At 29.8% G+C, this 17,087-nt stretch overlaps 1 protein-coding gene and 1 long non-coding RNA gene across 15 annotated transcripts in view; one reads left to right on the top strand and one right to left on the bottom strand.

Annotated features, from left to right (window-relative positions):
• The window catches only part of LOC409468 (venom metalloproteinase 3), a 68,062-nt gene that overhangs the window by 3,819 nt on the left and 47,156 nt on the right, over positions 1-17,087 (bottom strand). For 11 of the 13 annotated variants that reach the window (XM_016916096.2, XM_016916121.2, XM_006562764.3 and 8 more), the window contains 9 exons: positions 14,457-14,517; positions 13,399-13,607; positions 12,704-12,793; positions 5,619-5,820; positions 5,409-5,538; positions 5,082-5,211; positions 4,821-4,963; positions 2,723-2,778; positions 185-311 (listed from right to left, as the gene is read on the bottom strand). In XM_016916096.2, the coding sequence (XP_016771585.2) occupies positions 185-311; positions 2,723-2,778; positions 4,821-4,963; positions 5,082-5,211; positions 5,409-5,538; positions 5,619-5,820; positions 12,704-12,793; positions 13,399-13,607; positions 14,457-14,517 (1,148 nt within the window). Of the gene's footprint in view, positions 1-184; positions 312-2,722; positions 2,779-4,396; positions 4,450-4,820; positions 4,964-5,081; positions 5,212-5,408; positions 5,539-5,618; positions 5,821-12,703; positions 12,794-13,398; positions 13,608-14,456; positions 14,518-16,188; positions 16,587-17,087 lie in introns of those variants that run through there. The other 2 variants (XM_016916137.2, XM_006562770.3) reach the window with 2 other exon arrangements.
• LOC102653866 overlaps positions 654-17,087 on the top strand; it is a 50,878-nt gene continuing 34,444 nt past the window's right edge. For both annotated transcript variants that reach the window (XR_003306536.1, XR_003306537.1), the window contains exon 1: positions 654-1,031. This is a non-coding gene — a long non-coding RNA (uncharacterized LOC102653866). The remainder of the gene's footprint in view (positions 1,032-17,087) is intronic.

Below are 17,087 nucleotides of genomic sequence, written 5' to 3'. Positions count from 1 at the left end.
GATTAATTGTAAAAATTAATAATTTTCATTTTTATTTAATTTTAAATTTGAATAAAGAATTTTTTTTAAATAATGGCAATTTTTATAAAAAAATAATTGTATTTAAAAAATTAAAAGAATTTTATAATAAGATTTTCAAAAGTTTCGATAAAAGTGTCAAAAGTGTTAATAACAATAGACTTACAAATGGCCGACTTCGTGGGCTGCGACAATAATTCCACTAAATCCGCCAGTATCTTCGATGATAGCAACCGAATTCACTTTTTCGAGACGTTTATTTACGACACAAGCTCCACCCACGTACGCAAATCCTGGATAAAAACACACGATCAATTTGAATGTTTTTCAACTTTGCGAATATGTATGTAAAAATATTAATTCGTTACTAAATTGTTATTTAAACTAGCTGCACATTTAGCGAATTCAGTTAATGCTAGAGCAATGAAATTAAACATGTTTTTAATTTTGAGAATGTTTGAGAATGAAAATTTATTGAATTATTAATTAAAATATCGTTATCAATGAATTAATAATATTATTAATAATAATAATTTAATTGAATAGAATAATAAAAATCAAATTTGAATTATGATTTTATAGAAAATTTTGTATATTGCGAATAATCGTATGTATTTAAAGTATATATACGTAACTATTACGTTTAGTATTGTCACGTGAATCTTTAAGAGAATACGTAACTACGTATTTCGAATTATTATTGAAACTAGATTGAATTAGTGGTTGAAAATTTGTATAAATCGTACTGGAATCGTGATCGTGCTGTGAAAGGAAACTAAAATTCGTTTACGAATACACTGTGTCGAAACAATGATTGTATCGTGATAATTTATCTAAGTATATATCGTAACAGAATCACGACTTGATCGTTAATAGATATATAACCTCAATTCGAAAGTACTGCAACTGACCATATTGCAACTAAATTGGCAATATGAATTAAACTTGAATTGTGAAATGATTTTGCTGTTCTTTTTCTGTTCTCAAAAACAAAGACACGTTTCTTTAAGAAGGTAAGGCATTATCGACATTATACTATTATTAATTACAAAATTTTAGCGAATATTTAATACCAATATTAATCTAATTAACTAATAATAAGTATTTGTTTAATTATAAAAGCTTTTAATTGATTAATAAGCAAACATGCATTTGTTAATTAACGTCAATCGATTAACCAAGGCTTTCGAAATATAAATAAAAATTTTTTCTGCTATGAAGATCGATTCAATTGATTATTTTTCCTCTATAAGGATTTTTAATATTGGAAAAAAAAATAAAATATATTAATTTCTACGATATCGTTTATTCGATTTATCTTTCATTTTAAAATTCTCGGTCGCTTCGATTTGAAACTTACCGATCAATCAGTCCTTGACAGTAATGCAGCCCGAAGAGACAAAAAGAGGGCGTGAGTGTGAGTGATTCAGGAACGTTACAGTGAACATGGAAGTGATAAGGATGATAATTTTCTTAAATTATTCTTAGATTAACGAAATACCATTAGGATTGAACGATTAATTTGAAAAAATTCTGTGGTAAAGTGTATATAATTGCAAACGATAGATTGTATGTAAATGCCAAGGTCGTGTACGATTTATGTGTATGCAAACAAATATACACAACTAAGAAACCGTAGCCACTGTGCAAAGAATAAACGAATAGAAGAAAAGAATTAAAAAGAAAAACTTTCAAATAAAAATTTTTTCCTTTTTTTAGCTTTTTTAGACCAAGTATAGAACCACTTTCATTTTTGCTTGTATATATATATATGTATGTATATATGCGTGTATATATATATATATATACATATATACGTTCACAGTAAAAATCAGGAAAGTAAAAAAAAAGAGTGATAGAAGGAGTGAAGGAGAGAAAGGCAAACGTGTATCCCAGACTAAGAAAAGTGAAATTCAGAAACAAGAAAATACGCGTGGTAAGCCGCGATAGAATGTTTCACGTTCAGCTCAGAAGGAAGCTGCAATCGCCATTTTTCTGACCCGCCATTTTTCTCTTTACAATCTAAATTCAAACAGTGTAAAGAAGTTTTCAAGCTATTAGAGGGTGAAAACAAATAGAATAGAACAAAGCAACATAAACGTGATTAGAATATTATACTATTCGAGATTTTTGTAAAATACATTAAATTTAATTTTTAAAAATAAATTCAAATAGAAGTAAATTAAAATACTTTTCAAATAATTCAATATTTAATTTAATATGAAGTGAATTGAATATGAACGAGTAGTGAAAAATTTTTAATAACAAATCACTTTTTAATAATTTTAATATTTTTTTCTTTGTACATTACTTGATAAAATAAAAATCAAGCTTATATTAAATTTCATTTCTTGAAAAACATCACTTTAGAATTTATTAAAAGATTTCTGAAGAATTTAATTTTTAGACATAGATTTTATTACTAATGTTACAGATTATTTAAATTTATATAATATTGGAAAAATTCAAAAGAGCATGATTTTAAATTCTCGAACAGTATAAACCACGAAAGATCCCTGGTTGTGAAAGTCTCGAGGACTTCCTTTATCGTATTTTCAACCATATCTTAAATTGCCGAGTTGCAGCAAAAAAAGATCTTAGAATGTAGAAATATAAACGTTCGCAAGAGCAGTGCACATAGATAATAAATCAAATAATTTTCGGCTCTCGTCAATCTCGTTTCTTTCGAATTCGAGAAACGTACCTGCGGTTCCTCTATTGCACACGTCATTCGCGTATTGCCTCCTGCACATATCTAATCTGCAATGCAACAACAAAATTTCCTCTTTATCATGTGGATTCACAACCCCTGTTTATTTCAGACCACGTCACGGGACAATTATTGGAAACATTCATTTCATATGTCTAATCCATTATACGATATTTTTGACAAACAATAATGTAAATATTTTGTGAGATATTATAATCTTTTATATACATTTTCTATTAAACCATGTTAATTTATAATGTATAATGAATAAGGATAATTTTCAATTTTGAAATATATTATGCATAAAGCATAATTTTTTTGAAAATAATTATCATAGAAAGGAAATGAACGAACTTTATACATGAATAATGAAAATGACATTTCATTAATGCAAATGAAAATTTTATAAAAATTATATTTTTTTTTAAATTTTTGCAAGATTTTATATAAAATAGATGATTAATGATATTGATTCAGGAAAAATGATATTGATAATAAAGCAAATATCGTGAAGCTTTATTACATACCCTATTCAAAATTTCCTCGTTCAGCATTGAGGACACGGCTTGCGGAAGGTGATAGCGGTGGATTTATAATAAAGCAAATATACTACTAGTAGCGCGCGTGTAAATAATTACCAATTAGCGAATGTTGCATCTCAGGTATGAATAGTTACAGATTCTTATTTTAATAGTTTTAAACTGTTATTTCTCGAAATAATATGTAAGAATATCATCTATGTATGTATATATGTAATATATATATGAACTTGTTGTGAAAAGTAGAGGTTATGTACATCGTATTGTGAACAACGAATTAAAAAATTTGTAAATTAATCTTTCCCTTTACGAAACGAAATATATTTTTTTATATTATCTTTTATGTATATATATATGTTTATAATGGGGTTTGTTATTAATGATTCAATGATTTTAAAAATTTAAGTGAAATTTTCCATACTATGTATACATGCTTATTGATGCTTTTTGATTAAGAAGAAGTGTAGGATGCATAAATTTTGACTTTTTAAATCCGAAAAATTCCTATGTTTGATCATATTCACAAATAAACATATGATGTAATTGAGATCGATAAAAAGAAAGCCTGTATGTTATTGATTATATATTAGTATACCATTACCTTTTTAAATTCAATTCTATTTTATAATTCGTTCCTACAAAAATAATAATGAATATGCAATATATTTAGCAAGCTCAGTTTTTTACTAAAATGGCGTACACTATTGAATAATTATAAACTGGATGCTTTTTTTTTTTTCAAATACCATATTTACAGAAGATTAAGTGAAATTCTTTCTTGCTTTCTTCTTTAAATTAAACTTTTATTGTATTATATTGTATACTGTGCTTATTTTTCTATCAAGTAAAACTAAATATTTCAATATATAAATATATAGATTTTCATTTCAAAAAAGAATATCACTTTTGAGTTAACCTCCATAAATGTACCATCCCCACTGAGTACGCCATCTTGGCAATGTGAAAAACTAATATACATTCAAGCTAGATGTGAATACTATACAATTATGCTAATTAGAGAAAAAGATTTTAACATTAAAAAAAAAAAAAAAAAAAAAAGAAGAAAAAAAATCGAAGAGAAGTAAAAAAGTTGAAAAAGAAAGCGTGATCGCTATGTAATAAACCATACCGGCAGTTCCCTTAGTGCAGCGGCCGCCTTTCCTACGACGGCACATATCATACCTGTTTTGCGAAATAAAAATCAAACAGTATGAAATCACCAAATCACTGCTGTGGTAAAATGATAAAATAGCATAATATCAAAGATATACTCATTTTTGAAATTCGATTGAAATCGGCATTCTACAATAATCTTTCAAATACGTTTTTTCATTTGTTATTACATCATTATTTTTCTTTCTAGTTTCATTATTTTGTAAAAGAAAAAATAAAAAAAAAAATATTAATTTGTATTATATCGATATCGAAGGGATAATGAGAAGGATATAAAAAAAAAGGAGAGAAAGAAAGAGAGAAATAAACAGAATAGAACATTTTTTCGTATGTTAATCACGTAAAAGTTAAATCGAATTTAAAGAAATGTGCACTCTTACTTTGTAACAGCGACAGCGATGTCATAAACCGGAAGTCGTCTCTCTCGGAAAAGATATTTCCCCATATCGGTCAACGCAGCTGCCGAATCGATTGCATCTCGACCGACGCGATTTCTTTCCAAATAAGGCGTAGCGTCTCTTCCCTGAATGATATCGTTTCAGGTAAGAAAAAAAAAAAAAAATAGATAGAAAATTATGAGTAACTAGATTGATTCATGAAACAATCGTATTCTGATAAAAGATTATCAAATTGCACTTCACCCGTGATATTATGATTCCAGCTATACTGATGCGAATTTTTGGCCCTTTTAATAATTTGTACCTCAAGTCTACTCCATTCCAAAAGGACACGAAATATCTCTTGATCTGTACATTATCACCACCGTGTAGTCTGATAAAAAACAAAGATTAAATTTTACTTTATATTTTAATTATGTATTAAATATAGGTTATGAATAATATATTTGGAATAATTATGGAATTTAGAAAATTTTATGATTTTAATAAATTTCTTTTGAATTAAATAATCAAATATCGATGATGCATTTAATAATAATATGCTTTCTAATATATTGACTTTTAACTAACCTATATCCATCATAGTCAACGATGCACAGAATTTCCGGATAAATTACGTACGGTGCTTCCCTCTTTCTTCTGGTGGAAATTGATCGTTTAGATCTAAACCTCTTGGCCATGTGGTCAGGTTCCATCAATGCTAAAATCGATGTTTAATCACGAGAAATCGATCTCAAGTGGATTTCACCTTCGATGTGGTAACACGTAAAGATCACTCACTGTAATCGCTGTATTCGTCGCCAATTGAACGATTCACTTTCTTGTATACCACGTGATGATTCGTACGCTTCAAGTTCCTTTTACTTCGTGTCACGTTTGGCAATAACTCTTCTCTGTGAAGATTCGAATTCTTGCCTACTACTTCGTGCAATATCCTATCTGGCAGTGGTCGTATTACTAGTTCTGAACCAATATTGCCATCCTAGATAGAATCAAGATTTTCTAGTTATTTTTTTAAGTAAATTTATATAATATTCATATTTTGTAAGAAGCAGATAACAATTTATTATATCTTTTTTTTCCATTATATTATTTTTAGACATCGAAGATATTAAAGATTTATTATTCATTTGTAATTTTAAAAATTTCTTTCATAAATACATTAATTCCCTAATTTTTTCCTAATTTTCGAATTTTCAAACCTAGTTTCTATTAATATTCTACTGATCTAAAATTTTCTAAAAATCCTCTAGAATTTCAATATTCTTATTTTGAAATTCATGTTACTTTTTCAAAAATTTTCTCAATTATAAAATAAACAATAGTACCAATTAGCATTTCCTGCCGCAATAATATGTTAACTGCACATTCAACGAGATAACGAAGTATAATCGGTTAATAGCTTAAACGCGCATGCGCTACACGCCAATTTTCCATTCGATGGTCAACGACTCACGTCTACATCGTTTATAATTACCGCGACGTGTTAATTTTAATACGAATCTAACGAAAATGAAATATATACGAGTTTCGCGAAGTAATCAAAGTCGATCGATCGTTGATATTTTCGATCCGGTATACGATCAACATATTCGATTCGCGATTCGAGAGAGGTACATTGGTCAAACGAGAGAGGGAGAGTGAAAGCGAAAGGTCAGGACACATGGGGTCATATAGAACAACGCTTTTACGGCATTATGTAACGCGAATTGACGATATTTGTTGTCTTTGGAATTTATTCATGTGGTTATTTATACAAGAGTCGTAACAAGAAGAATCATTGGTGGTTAATGTGCGGGGTTCTTAAATTAGGTTAGGTCGTCCATAGTGGTAAAGTTACTTACGACTTGACAGCAAGGTGTGTTACAATAGAAATTTATTAGTGGTTAACGTATGGAAGAAGACAATTATTAGTGGTTAATATATCTACAGAATAGATTAACTGCTTATGTTAATTCGACATTAAAGTATTTTAGATAAACATTAAATAGAAATGATAGATGTTTCACAACAAGCAAATGTCATTTTAACGTGATATTTTTTTTTTTTTCTTTTGATGAATTAAAAAACTATTTTTAATTATTTTATAATATTTCAAAAAATATATGAAATAATTTAATTGTTATAATAAAATATTCAAGTTACTTTTATTGTAATATTTTTCTTAATTAAAATATTTATTGATTTTAAATGGAAAACAAATTGTCACGTGTTAAAAATTTAAGAACATTCATTAAGAAGATTTTATCACCGTGTAATCGTTCTTTAAAATATAATAGTTTTTCTCGCATTTTTTATATACTTTATGTCGAAATTGCTTTCCAAAACTTTGTTCGACTTCTCTCGAACATGTTTCATCCTACGCAATGATTAACAGATTAACGTTAATCGTTAATCGTCAAGGACACCCTTTCATCCGATTTTTGAATAAAGTGATAAAAAAAAGAAACTGTGAATATTCTAATGTTACAAAAAAAAAAATGTTAATTTTAGATCTAAATTTTCACGTGTAATCATTGCTGCGAATAATGTGCATTCGATAATGTGCCAACAACATATTTATCAAGGTGAAAGAATCGGAATTCCATTCCGAGAACGTGAATACGATTTTTTTCAATGATTGCGCGTGAAGAAAATTTACACTGCATTTAATTATTAATGTTTTTCTTTATACTTACTTTCTTTTTCTTACGTAATTATTCACAATATACATAAATTATTCGTAAAATATAATTTGTAATTTAAATAGTATATAAAAATAAAATATAATTTCTAATTTGTCGATTTAATAACAAATTAAATAATAAAATGATCTGTCCTATTTTTATGATATAACAAGATTAATTAAGATTATATCTTCCTTTTTTTTTTTTTTAAATTTTTAATTACACTAATTTTATCTCCATTCAAAATAAATAAAATCAATTAATAAATAAATTAATATTAATAAATAAATAAAATCAATATATATTGTGTATTTTTAGTTTTCGTTACGAGATAAACAAAAAAAAATTATTAGTATCATTATATAAGAAACACCTCGACGCTAATAAAAAAAAAAAAATGTTATTAATAACGCAATGACAATGACTTTGAAATATTTTTCCATTTTATCAATGGATTCGCTCGATTTAAAGAATTCTCTATCCTATGGTCATAAATGAAATCATTGTCAAGGTAGATCTCCAATACATTTCACTGCTGGAATTGACAATGAGACAATTTGTTTCTTTCACGTCTTGTTATGTAATTAAATAAGAGTTCTATCTAGTTATTCTCGCGGAATAAGAGAGAGAGAAAAAGAAAAAAGAAAAAAGAAAAAAGAAAAGAAAAAAAAAATTCAAAGACCTTCTTATATTTACACACGAATTTACTAATTGCATTATTTTCCTTCAAATTGCACTATCAATCATCATAACAATGGTTTTTAATTATTCTCCTAGCGAATAGCACAAAGAACATAAATCCACGGGCAATTTGTTTCTTGAATGATTTATTCTCCGTAACATACTCAATTTCTAATAATAGAAGCCGCAAATGCATGGTAATTTCATTTCCTTAACTAACTACTCAAGTTTGCTTAAAACATCTAGGCAATCGTATGAAGATAATTATTGGTAATGTTATACTATTTAAATAGTAGAAATATAAAACAAATAGATATAAAAAATACTCTCAATAATGTAATAATATCTAAGCATCCTTCAATATAGTGACCAGGATATTTTTATATACCAATTATACTGAAACCAATAATTCTTTATATACTATACTTAAAGATACAAAAAAAAAAAATAATGGTGTAAGATAATCTGATCCTTTCCTCAATGGAATGATTTTAAGAAGAAGAAGTTTTGCAAAGAAATATTATAATTATAAATAAGTTCCGCTACACCTAAGTCAAGCATCTCTTTCCTAACAATTCTGTCAATGGACTTTGAGTAATTCGATGGGTAAATAGCAGCTTTGCCAATAACTTGAAGTTTTTTTTTCCTTCTTTTTTTCTTTCTTTTTTTTTTTCTTTTTTTACGACTTCATAAAAGATCGAACTTCCTAAGTGAAATTGAGTCTCGGTCGGTTGGACGCATAATCGTGGAATATATATATATATAGCCGGTTATCCAGTGAATTATAAGTTACTGTTCTGCAAGATGAAACCGATATGGCGAATTTTATTGCTTTTTTTCGTGGTTTTGCACAAGCGATATCTTCGTAACGCGCTTTGCGCGATTATCCGTGCTCGAAATGGAAATGTCAAAACGATCGCGAAATGTCATTTCTGTGTAACTTTTCCTCGTTTCTAATGTTCTATTTTGTTTGTCAAACGCGTAACTAATCGATAGATAGCACGATTATAAAATCACGTGGAAAAATTTCTGTGCAAACAAAGAAACAATTTTAATCCAACTTTTGTTTTAAATATCAAACAATATTTTTAATCAATTTTTAATCGATAGCATAGTAAAAAATTTAAAAATCTTTCATAAATATAAATTGAGAAGTGAGACAGGAAACTGAGTGCACTGTTTCGATTCGAACAATCGAAGAATTAACGGAATAAAATAGAAAATCTTGGTGTTAAGAAAAAAAAGTTAGGTTAGGTCAGGTTAATTAATCGATAGATAGCACGATTATAAAGTCACGTGAAAAATTTCTGTGCAAACAAAGAAACAATTTTAATCCAACTTTTGTTTTAAATATCAAACATATTTTTAATCAATAGCATAGTAAAAAATTTAAAAATCTTTCATAAATATAAATTGAGAAGTGAGATAGGAAACTGGGTGCATTGTTTCGATTCGAACAATCGAAGAATTAACGGAATAAAGTAGAAAATCTTGGTGTTAAGAAGAAAAAGTTAGGTTAGGTCAGGTTAATTAATCGATAGATAGGACGATTATAAAATCACGTGGAAAAATTTCTGTGCAAACGAAGAAACAATTTTAATCCAACTTTTGTTTTAAATATCAAACATATTTTTAATCAATAGCATAGTAAAAAATTTAAAAATCTTTCATAAATATAAATTGAGAAATGAGACAGGAAACTGAATGCACTGTTTCGATTCGAACAATCGAAGAATTAACGGAATAAAGTAGAAAATCTTGGTGTTAAGAAGAAAAAGTTAGGTTAGGTCAGGTTAATTAATCGATAGATAGGACGATTATAAAATCACGTGGAAAAATTTCCGTGCAAACAAAGAAACAATTTTAATCCAACTTTTGTTTTAAATATCAAACAATATTTTTAATCAATTTTTAATCGATAGCATAGTAAAAAATTTAAAAATCTTTCATAAATATAAATTGAGAAGTGAGACAGGAAACTGAGTGCACTGTTTCGATTCGAACAATCGAAGAATTAACGGAATAAAGTAGAAAATCTTGGTGTTAAGAAGAAAAAGTTAGGTTAGGTCAGGTTAATTAATCGATAGATAGGACGATTATAAAATCACGTGGAAAAATTTCCGTGCAAACAAAGAAACAATTTTAATCCAACTTTTGTTTTAAATATCAAACATATTTTTAATCAATAGCATAGTAAAAAATTTAAAAATCTTTCATAAATATAAATTGAGAAGTGAGATAGGAAACTGGGTGCACTGTTTCGATTCGAACAATCGAAGAATTAACGGAATAAAGTAGAAAATCTTGGTGTTAAAAAAAAAAGTTAGGTTAGGTCAGATTAATTAATTGATAGATAGCACGATTATAAAATCACGTGGAAAAATTTCCGTGCAAACAAAGAAACAATTTTAATCCAACTTTTGTTTTAAATATCAAACAATATTTTTAATCAATAGCATAGTAAAAAATTTAAAAATCTTTCATAAATATAAATTGAGAAGTGAGACAGGAAACTGAGTGCACTGTTTCGATTCGAACAATCGAAGAATTAACGGAATAAAGTAGAAAATCTTGGTGTTAAGAAAAAAAAGTTAGGTTAGGTCAGGTTAATTAATCGATAGATAACACGATTATAAAATCACGTGGAAAAATTTCTGTGCAAACAAAGAAACAATTTTAATCCAACTTTTGTTTTAAATATCAAACAATATTTTTAATCAAAATTTTTAATCAATAGTATAGTAAAAAATTTAAAAATCTTTCATAAATATAAATTGAGAAAGGAAACTGGAACTAATGCACTATTTCGACTCAACAATCGAAGAATTAACGGAATAAGTAGAAAATCTTGGTGTTAAGAAGAAAAAGTTAGGTTAGGTCAGGTTAATTAATCGATAGATAGGACGATTATAAAATCACGTGGAAAAATTTCTGTGCAAACGAAGAAACAATTTTAATCCAACTTTTGTTTTAAATATCAAACATATTTTTAATCAATAGCATAGTAAAAAATTTAAAAATCTTTCATAAATATAAATTGAGAAATGAGACAGGAAACTGAATGCACTGTTTCGATTCGAACAATCGAAGAATTAACGGAATAAAGTAGAAAATCTTGGTGTTAAGAAGAAAAAGTTAGGTTAGGTCAGGTTAATTAATCGATAGATAGGACGATTATAAAATCACGTGGAAAAATTTCTGTGCAAACAAAGAAACAATTTTAATCCAACTTTTGTTTTAAATATCAAACAATATTTTTAATCAATTTTTAATCGATAGCATAGTAAAAAATTTAAAAATCTTTCATAAATATAAATTGAGAAGTGAGACAGGAAACTGAGTGCACTGTTTCGATTCGAACAATCGAAGAATTAACGGAATAAAGTAGAAAATCTTGGTGTTAAGAAGAAAAAGTTAGGTTAGGTCAGGTTAATTAATCGATAGATAGGACGATTATAAAATCACGTGGAAAAATTTCCGTGCAAACAAAGAAACAATTTTAATCCAATTTTTGTTTTAAATATCAAACAATATTTTTAATCAATAGCATAGTAAAAAATTTAAAAATCTTTCATAAATATAAATTGAGAAATGAGACAGGAAACTGGGTGCACTGTTTCGATTCGAACAATCGAAGAATTAACGGAATAAAGTAGAAAATCTTAGTGTTAAGAAGAAAAAGTTAGGTTAGGTCAGGTTAATTAATGGATAGATAGCACGATTATAAAATCACGTGGAAAAATTTCTGTGCAAACGAAGAAACAATTTTAATCCAACTTTTGTTTTAAATATCAAACAATATTTTTAATCAATAGCATAGTAAAAAATTTAAAAATCTTTCATAAATATAAATTGAGAAATGAGACAGGAAACTGGATGCACTGTTTCGATTCGAACAATCGAAGAATTAACGGAATAAAATAGAAAATCTTGGTGTTAAGAAGAAAAAGTTAGGTTAGGTCAGGTTAATTAATGGATAGATAGCACGATTATAAAATCACGTGGAAAAATTTCTGTGCAAACGAAGAAACAATTTTAATCCAACTTTTGTTTTAAATATCAAACAATATTTTTAATCAATAGCATAGTAAAAAATTTAAAAATCTTTCATAAATATAAATTGAGAAATGAGACAGGAAACTGGATGCACTGTTTCGATTCGAACAATCGAAGAATTAACGGAATAAAATAGAAAATCTTGGTGTTAAGAAGAAAAAGTTAGGTTAGGTCAGGTTAATTAATCAGGTTAAACGTTTCGATAAATTTTTCTCCCGTCGCGTCGTTAAATTCCTGCTCTCTTGTTTCACGAAATACGCCAGACGTCGTAACGATGACTCACCACAATCTTTTCTTAATCGTTGTCCCTGCTAATTTCTACGGCAACGATTCACGCGGTATTACGGTAATTATAAGCCGAGACGCGGCCCCCTAAGTGAATCGCGCCAGTTGACGAAAGACGAGCCCGCAATAATGGCGGGAATTTCGAAAGGAGTGCATTAAGAAAGAATAGCTTCTTACAACGAGCACTTTCCCATTCGTGTCCCGGTGCAACAGAATGGACGCCATGTTCGTCGTGTCTTGATAGATGTCACCGATATCCACGTCGGCCTGAAACGGGAATAACAATTATTAAAATATGTGTGGCAACAAACCGTACATACGTGTTGCTTGCCATACGTAGACATACGATTTTATGCGATTTTCGAAAAATTTCGCGTTTAAAGGGAACAATGCAAACATTGTTCTGGGGCACAAAAATTGCGGAGACGCCTGAACAGGCCTCATTTCTTTTTTTTTTTTTTCCTTCTTTTTCTTTTTTTTTTGCCTCCACCTAACGTGTCTCTCGTTAAATGTCGAATGACATGACGAAAGGAATGGGAATTTATATTGTGGTCGAGGACGAGGATAAATGCTGAAAGATAATATTAAAATATATTTTGAAATGCTTGATGAGAATTTTAATGCGATTCTGCACAATTTTGCATTTATTTGGTTTTCTGATTCTGTGCTTTTCATTTTTAAATACTCGTAAACAAAAGATCGAGTAAAAAATTAATTTTTCTCTCTCTCTCTTTCTATTTCTCTTTCTCTTTAGAGAGAGAGAGAGAGAGAGAGAGAGAGAGAGAGAGAGAGAGAGAGAGAGAGAGAGAGAGAGAGAGAGAGAATATATATATATTCAAAGTAACTTTTCACCACGTATGCGGAAAACTTACATTCGTCACCTTCTCGTAGTGGAGGCCATCAGGTTGCGACGCATTCTTCGTGACGGTCCACATGGGCAAATGATTTCCTCTGAGCAACCCTTCCGTAGGCTTTAGCGACAGACTGATGTCCTTCCCGAAGGCCTTCAAGTGTATCTCCGGCTCCCTTGTACTCCTTTTGTGCACCGAATGCAACACAGGCACAATCTCGTACATTGGTACTGGAATTATTTAAAGATTCGTCCTCTTCTTTAAAGATTCGTCGTGTTTTTATATTATAATTACGTTCGGGCAATTTTTATTTATTTAATTTTTGATTGTTAGTGGATCTGCGGTACGAAAAATATGATTTTGTAGCAAAAAAAAAAAAAGGGAAAATATTATCAATTAAATTTTTTAATCGTTTCGTGGAATTATTTAAAGTTAAATTACAGGTTTTTATAAATAATTTCAAGTCGGTCAACGTTACGTTTCACGACGCTTTGTGTTTTTAAAGTAAATGCAAATAGATAGAGATACGCAATATCTCTCCGCTAATGATGTAAATTAACGATCAACCTTGATTAAAATTGTGAAAGTATTGAAATCGATTGTTTCACTTGTAAATAATTCGATTCGAACTGTCGTGACACTAAAAAACTAATCTTTCAAGAAAAATTTCCCTCGTCTTTTCATTATTTCGAAATATCGAAATCGATAATTATTTTGTCAAATATATATTTTTTTAATTAACTCTTTATCCAAGTATCGATTTATCGAGATATCGATTTAAAGTTTGAAAATGGAAATAAAAAATGGCGGATGGACGGATCCCGACGAATGGGAAACGAGCGATAATTTCTGCGCCTGCGCAATAACGCTTTTCTGTTTCGCAAATTTCATCTCGAATATGTTAATGAGAGAGTACAATAGAAAATAAATTTAATTTAACGAATTCGATTTCTTCGTAAGGCAGTAAATGTGAATAGTGTTTAAATTGAAAGAAAACATGGCTGCCTATCTGTTAGATATTAATTTTCTTTTATTTTTTTCTTTCCTTTTTTTTTTTTTTTTTTTTTTATTGTGATTACCAGACTCGTGTCCTGTGTGAAATACCGATAACATCTCTTCCCTTGTCATGTGTTCGTGGATCTGAAACAGGCAAGAAATTTACCGTAAGAATGTGTTTTATATCTGTCGTTTCCGCCGTGGAACGAAAAAAAAAAAAAAAAAAAAAAAAAAAAAAAAAGAAGAAGCGTTGATATTCGCGTGACGAAAGTTTAATTAAGGGGCCCATAAGACAAGATCGAAAAGATTTTTAATTATCAAGATCCCTGGATTAGATTTGACGTATATTTTTTTTTTTCTAAAGCGTTCATGTATTATTCATTCTTCTATAAATTTCTCGATTCCAAAACTTTTACGATTTTTTTCGATTTTTCAACGAGAAAATATCTTATTTTTTTTTTTTTTAAGAGGTTAGCCAATTTAAACTTAACCTCACTTTTATAGATACGGAGAAAATAAATAATCCGTTCCGGAAAAATATTTCGAAAATATCATTTTGCGATCTACGATTTCGTTCACTGGCCACAGATAATTTTCTTATTATTATCAATCATTATGTAATTTCACCAAATTTCGAGGGGATCGATATCGATTCGATGCTATCAATTTCGCCTTCTTTTTTCTCTTTATAGAGATATGTTCTCCCGTTATTGTTCCCGGCCAAGAGCGAAGTGTCGAAATATCGAAGAAAAAGTAATCGTGGCAACTATTATATCGTGGGAACTATAACGCGAACTATAACGAGGAAACAAAAAAAAAAAAAAAAAAAAAAAATATCCGTCACTTTCGATCTTCCATCGCTCAATACTTTCGTACTTGCAAATTCTCCCAATCATATTAATTATTTAATCATTAATAAATAATTTCGTTGACAAATCGATTTATTTCTCAAGGCCGCCGTATAATTTTCAACAAAATCAATTTTAACATCGAATCATCAAAATTTTCCTCAATCGAAACCTTTTCCTTCGAGAGAGAAAAAAAAAAAAGAAGAAGAAAAAAAGCAATTTTCAATTCTCGGAAAAACAGGAGAGCAAATAATCGTCAAGGTTCGCGCCACCGTCGTTCTTTCCAAATCATAATTATTCCCGTGAAACACAGCTGGCGTTGCGTGTTCCCCCCTCCCCCTCCTCCTCCTCCTCAATTGCGGCAATTACGCGTATTAGCAAATCTCGGCTTGGATTCAGTTTCATTACAAAGAGTCGCATTGTCGCCGCCAAGTGCATGGTTAATTGGGTGCAGTCGCGAGGACAATGATCAACAGGATAGCATACGTGATAGTGGTAACGAGGTAATAGATGCGTGTGCATTTAAAAGTTTTTCCAATCACGGCCCAAGGTCTGCTTCTACCATTTAAGAGCGCCCGGCCACGTATATATACACCGTGTCACAGAAATCGAGCCGCAATTAACTAACGCTCGTCGCGGTGGCTTGCGATCGCTCGCTTTAAGGTCGATCACTTTCACTCATTACTCGTTAGGAAATTCGATCACGGGCTCTGTCCTATTTCTAAACTTTGTAAACCAGGCCCCCTCCGAATGCTCTCTGATCGCATCTTTTCGTCGAGGAAAATTGGTTTATGTTGTTGTTGTCACAAAGCGATACATCTATCTTTTTTTTCCACTTTCATTTGTTTAATTTGATAGGTATTTATATAAAAAAAATTACTTACTTTATGTTCCAATTGAATGGATTATTAATAGTGTTTGGTTAATTTTAAAAAAATTGGAATTAAAAAATAAATCGTTTCCTAACCTATTAACTCTCCGTATTTTCCGATCCGATGTCCAAACGAGACCGAATTTAATTGATGGGAGTTTTTTCATTCGATGGCGTTCAATTGGTTAAAACAAATTTCAATTATTTTTCTCAACGACGACAAACCTATTAGTCGAGCAACGGTTAAAGAACCGGATTTTGCTCGAAAAAAGATCCGTATCATCTAATGTCGCTCTCCTAATCGTATGCGTATACTACGAGGCCCAAGCACGATTTCCCTCTTTGAATGGTTGGCACTGAAGCAATGAAGCAGCGGCGTGCATTTGCCATGGCCGATCACTGGCGGATAAACGAGCGCGAGCCATTCACGATTTTTCTCATTTTATTGCGACACGTTATTTTGAAAGGCGCGGTCAGGTAAGAAATTTAACGATCGTCTGATGGCAAAACGATTCCCGTCGCGTATAATATAAATTGATGAAAGGAATATAAAGGAATGTAAATGTGAACAAACCCTCGCGCCCTCTGCCGGCGTAATTTATGAACTAGTAATATTTTTTCCCCCTCTCCTGGTGAATTAATCTAGGGATCCGATGGAAAACCAGATGGCAGACATTTTTACCAGCTCTTTTGCTTCAACATTCGTCGTTTCTACATTGTTGCAATTCTTGGAACAACGATTGTCGTTCGAAATTTTGAAATATCGATTAACGTGGAAAAAATTAAATCGAAAAGATCTATTTAAAGCGTGAAAAAGGAGAAAGGTTGGTAATGACTCGCAGTTCGCAAGATATATATCAGCTCAGTTTGACAAAGATTGATTATGGTCTGATTATATCGGGGGATTCGCACGAAACTTATCGACCTATTAACATTTTGCTTAAAAGCATCAGTCTTACGCGTCTTCATGTATGTAACTAGCAATTGTATCTCCA

Source organism: Apis mellifera, linkage group LG1 (genome assembly GCF_003254395.2).
Source record: "Apis mellifera strain DH4 linkage group LG1, Amel_HAv3.1, whole genome shotgun sequence".
NCBI classification, from domain to species: domain Eukaryota; kingdom Metazoa; phylum Arthropoda; class Insecta; order Hymenoptera; family Apidae; genus Apis; species Apis mellifera.
Note: the sequence above shows the minus strand (reverse complement) of the source record. Positions and strands in the feature narration are given on the sequence as shown.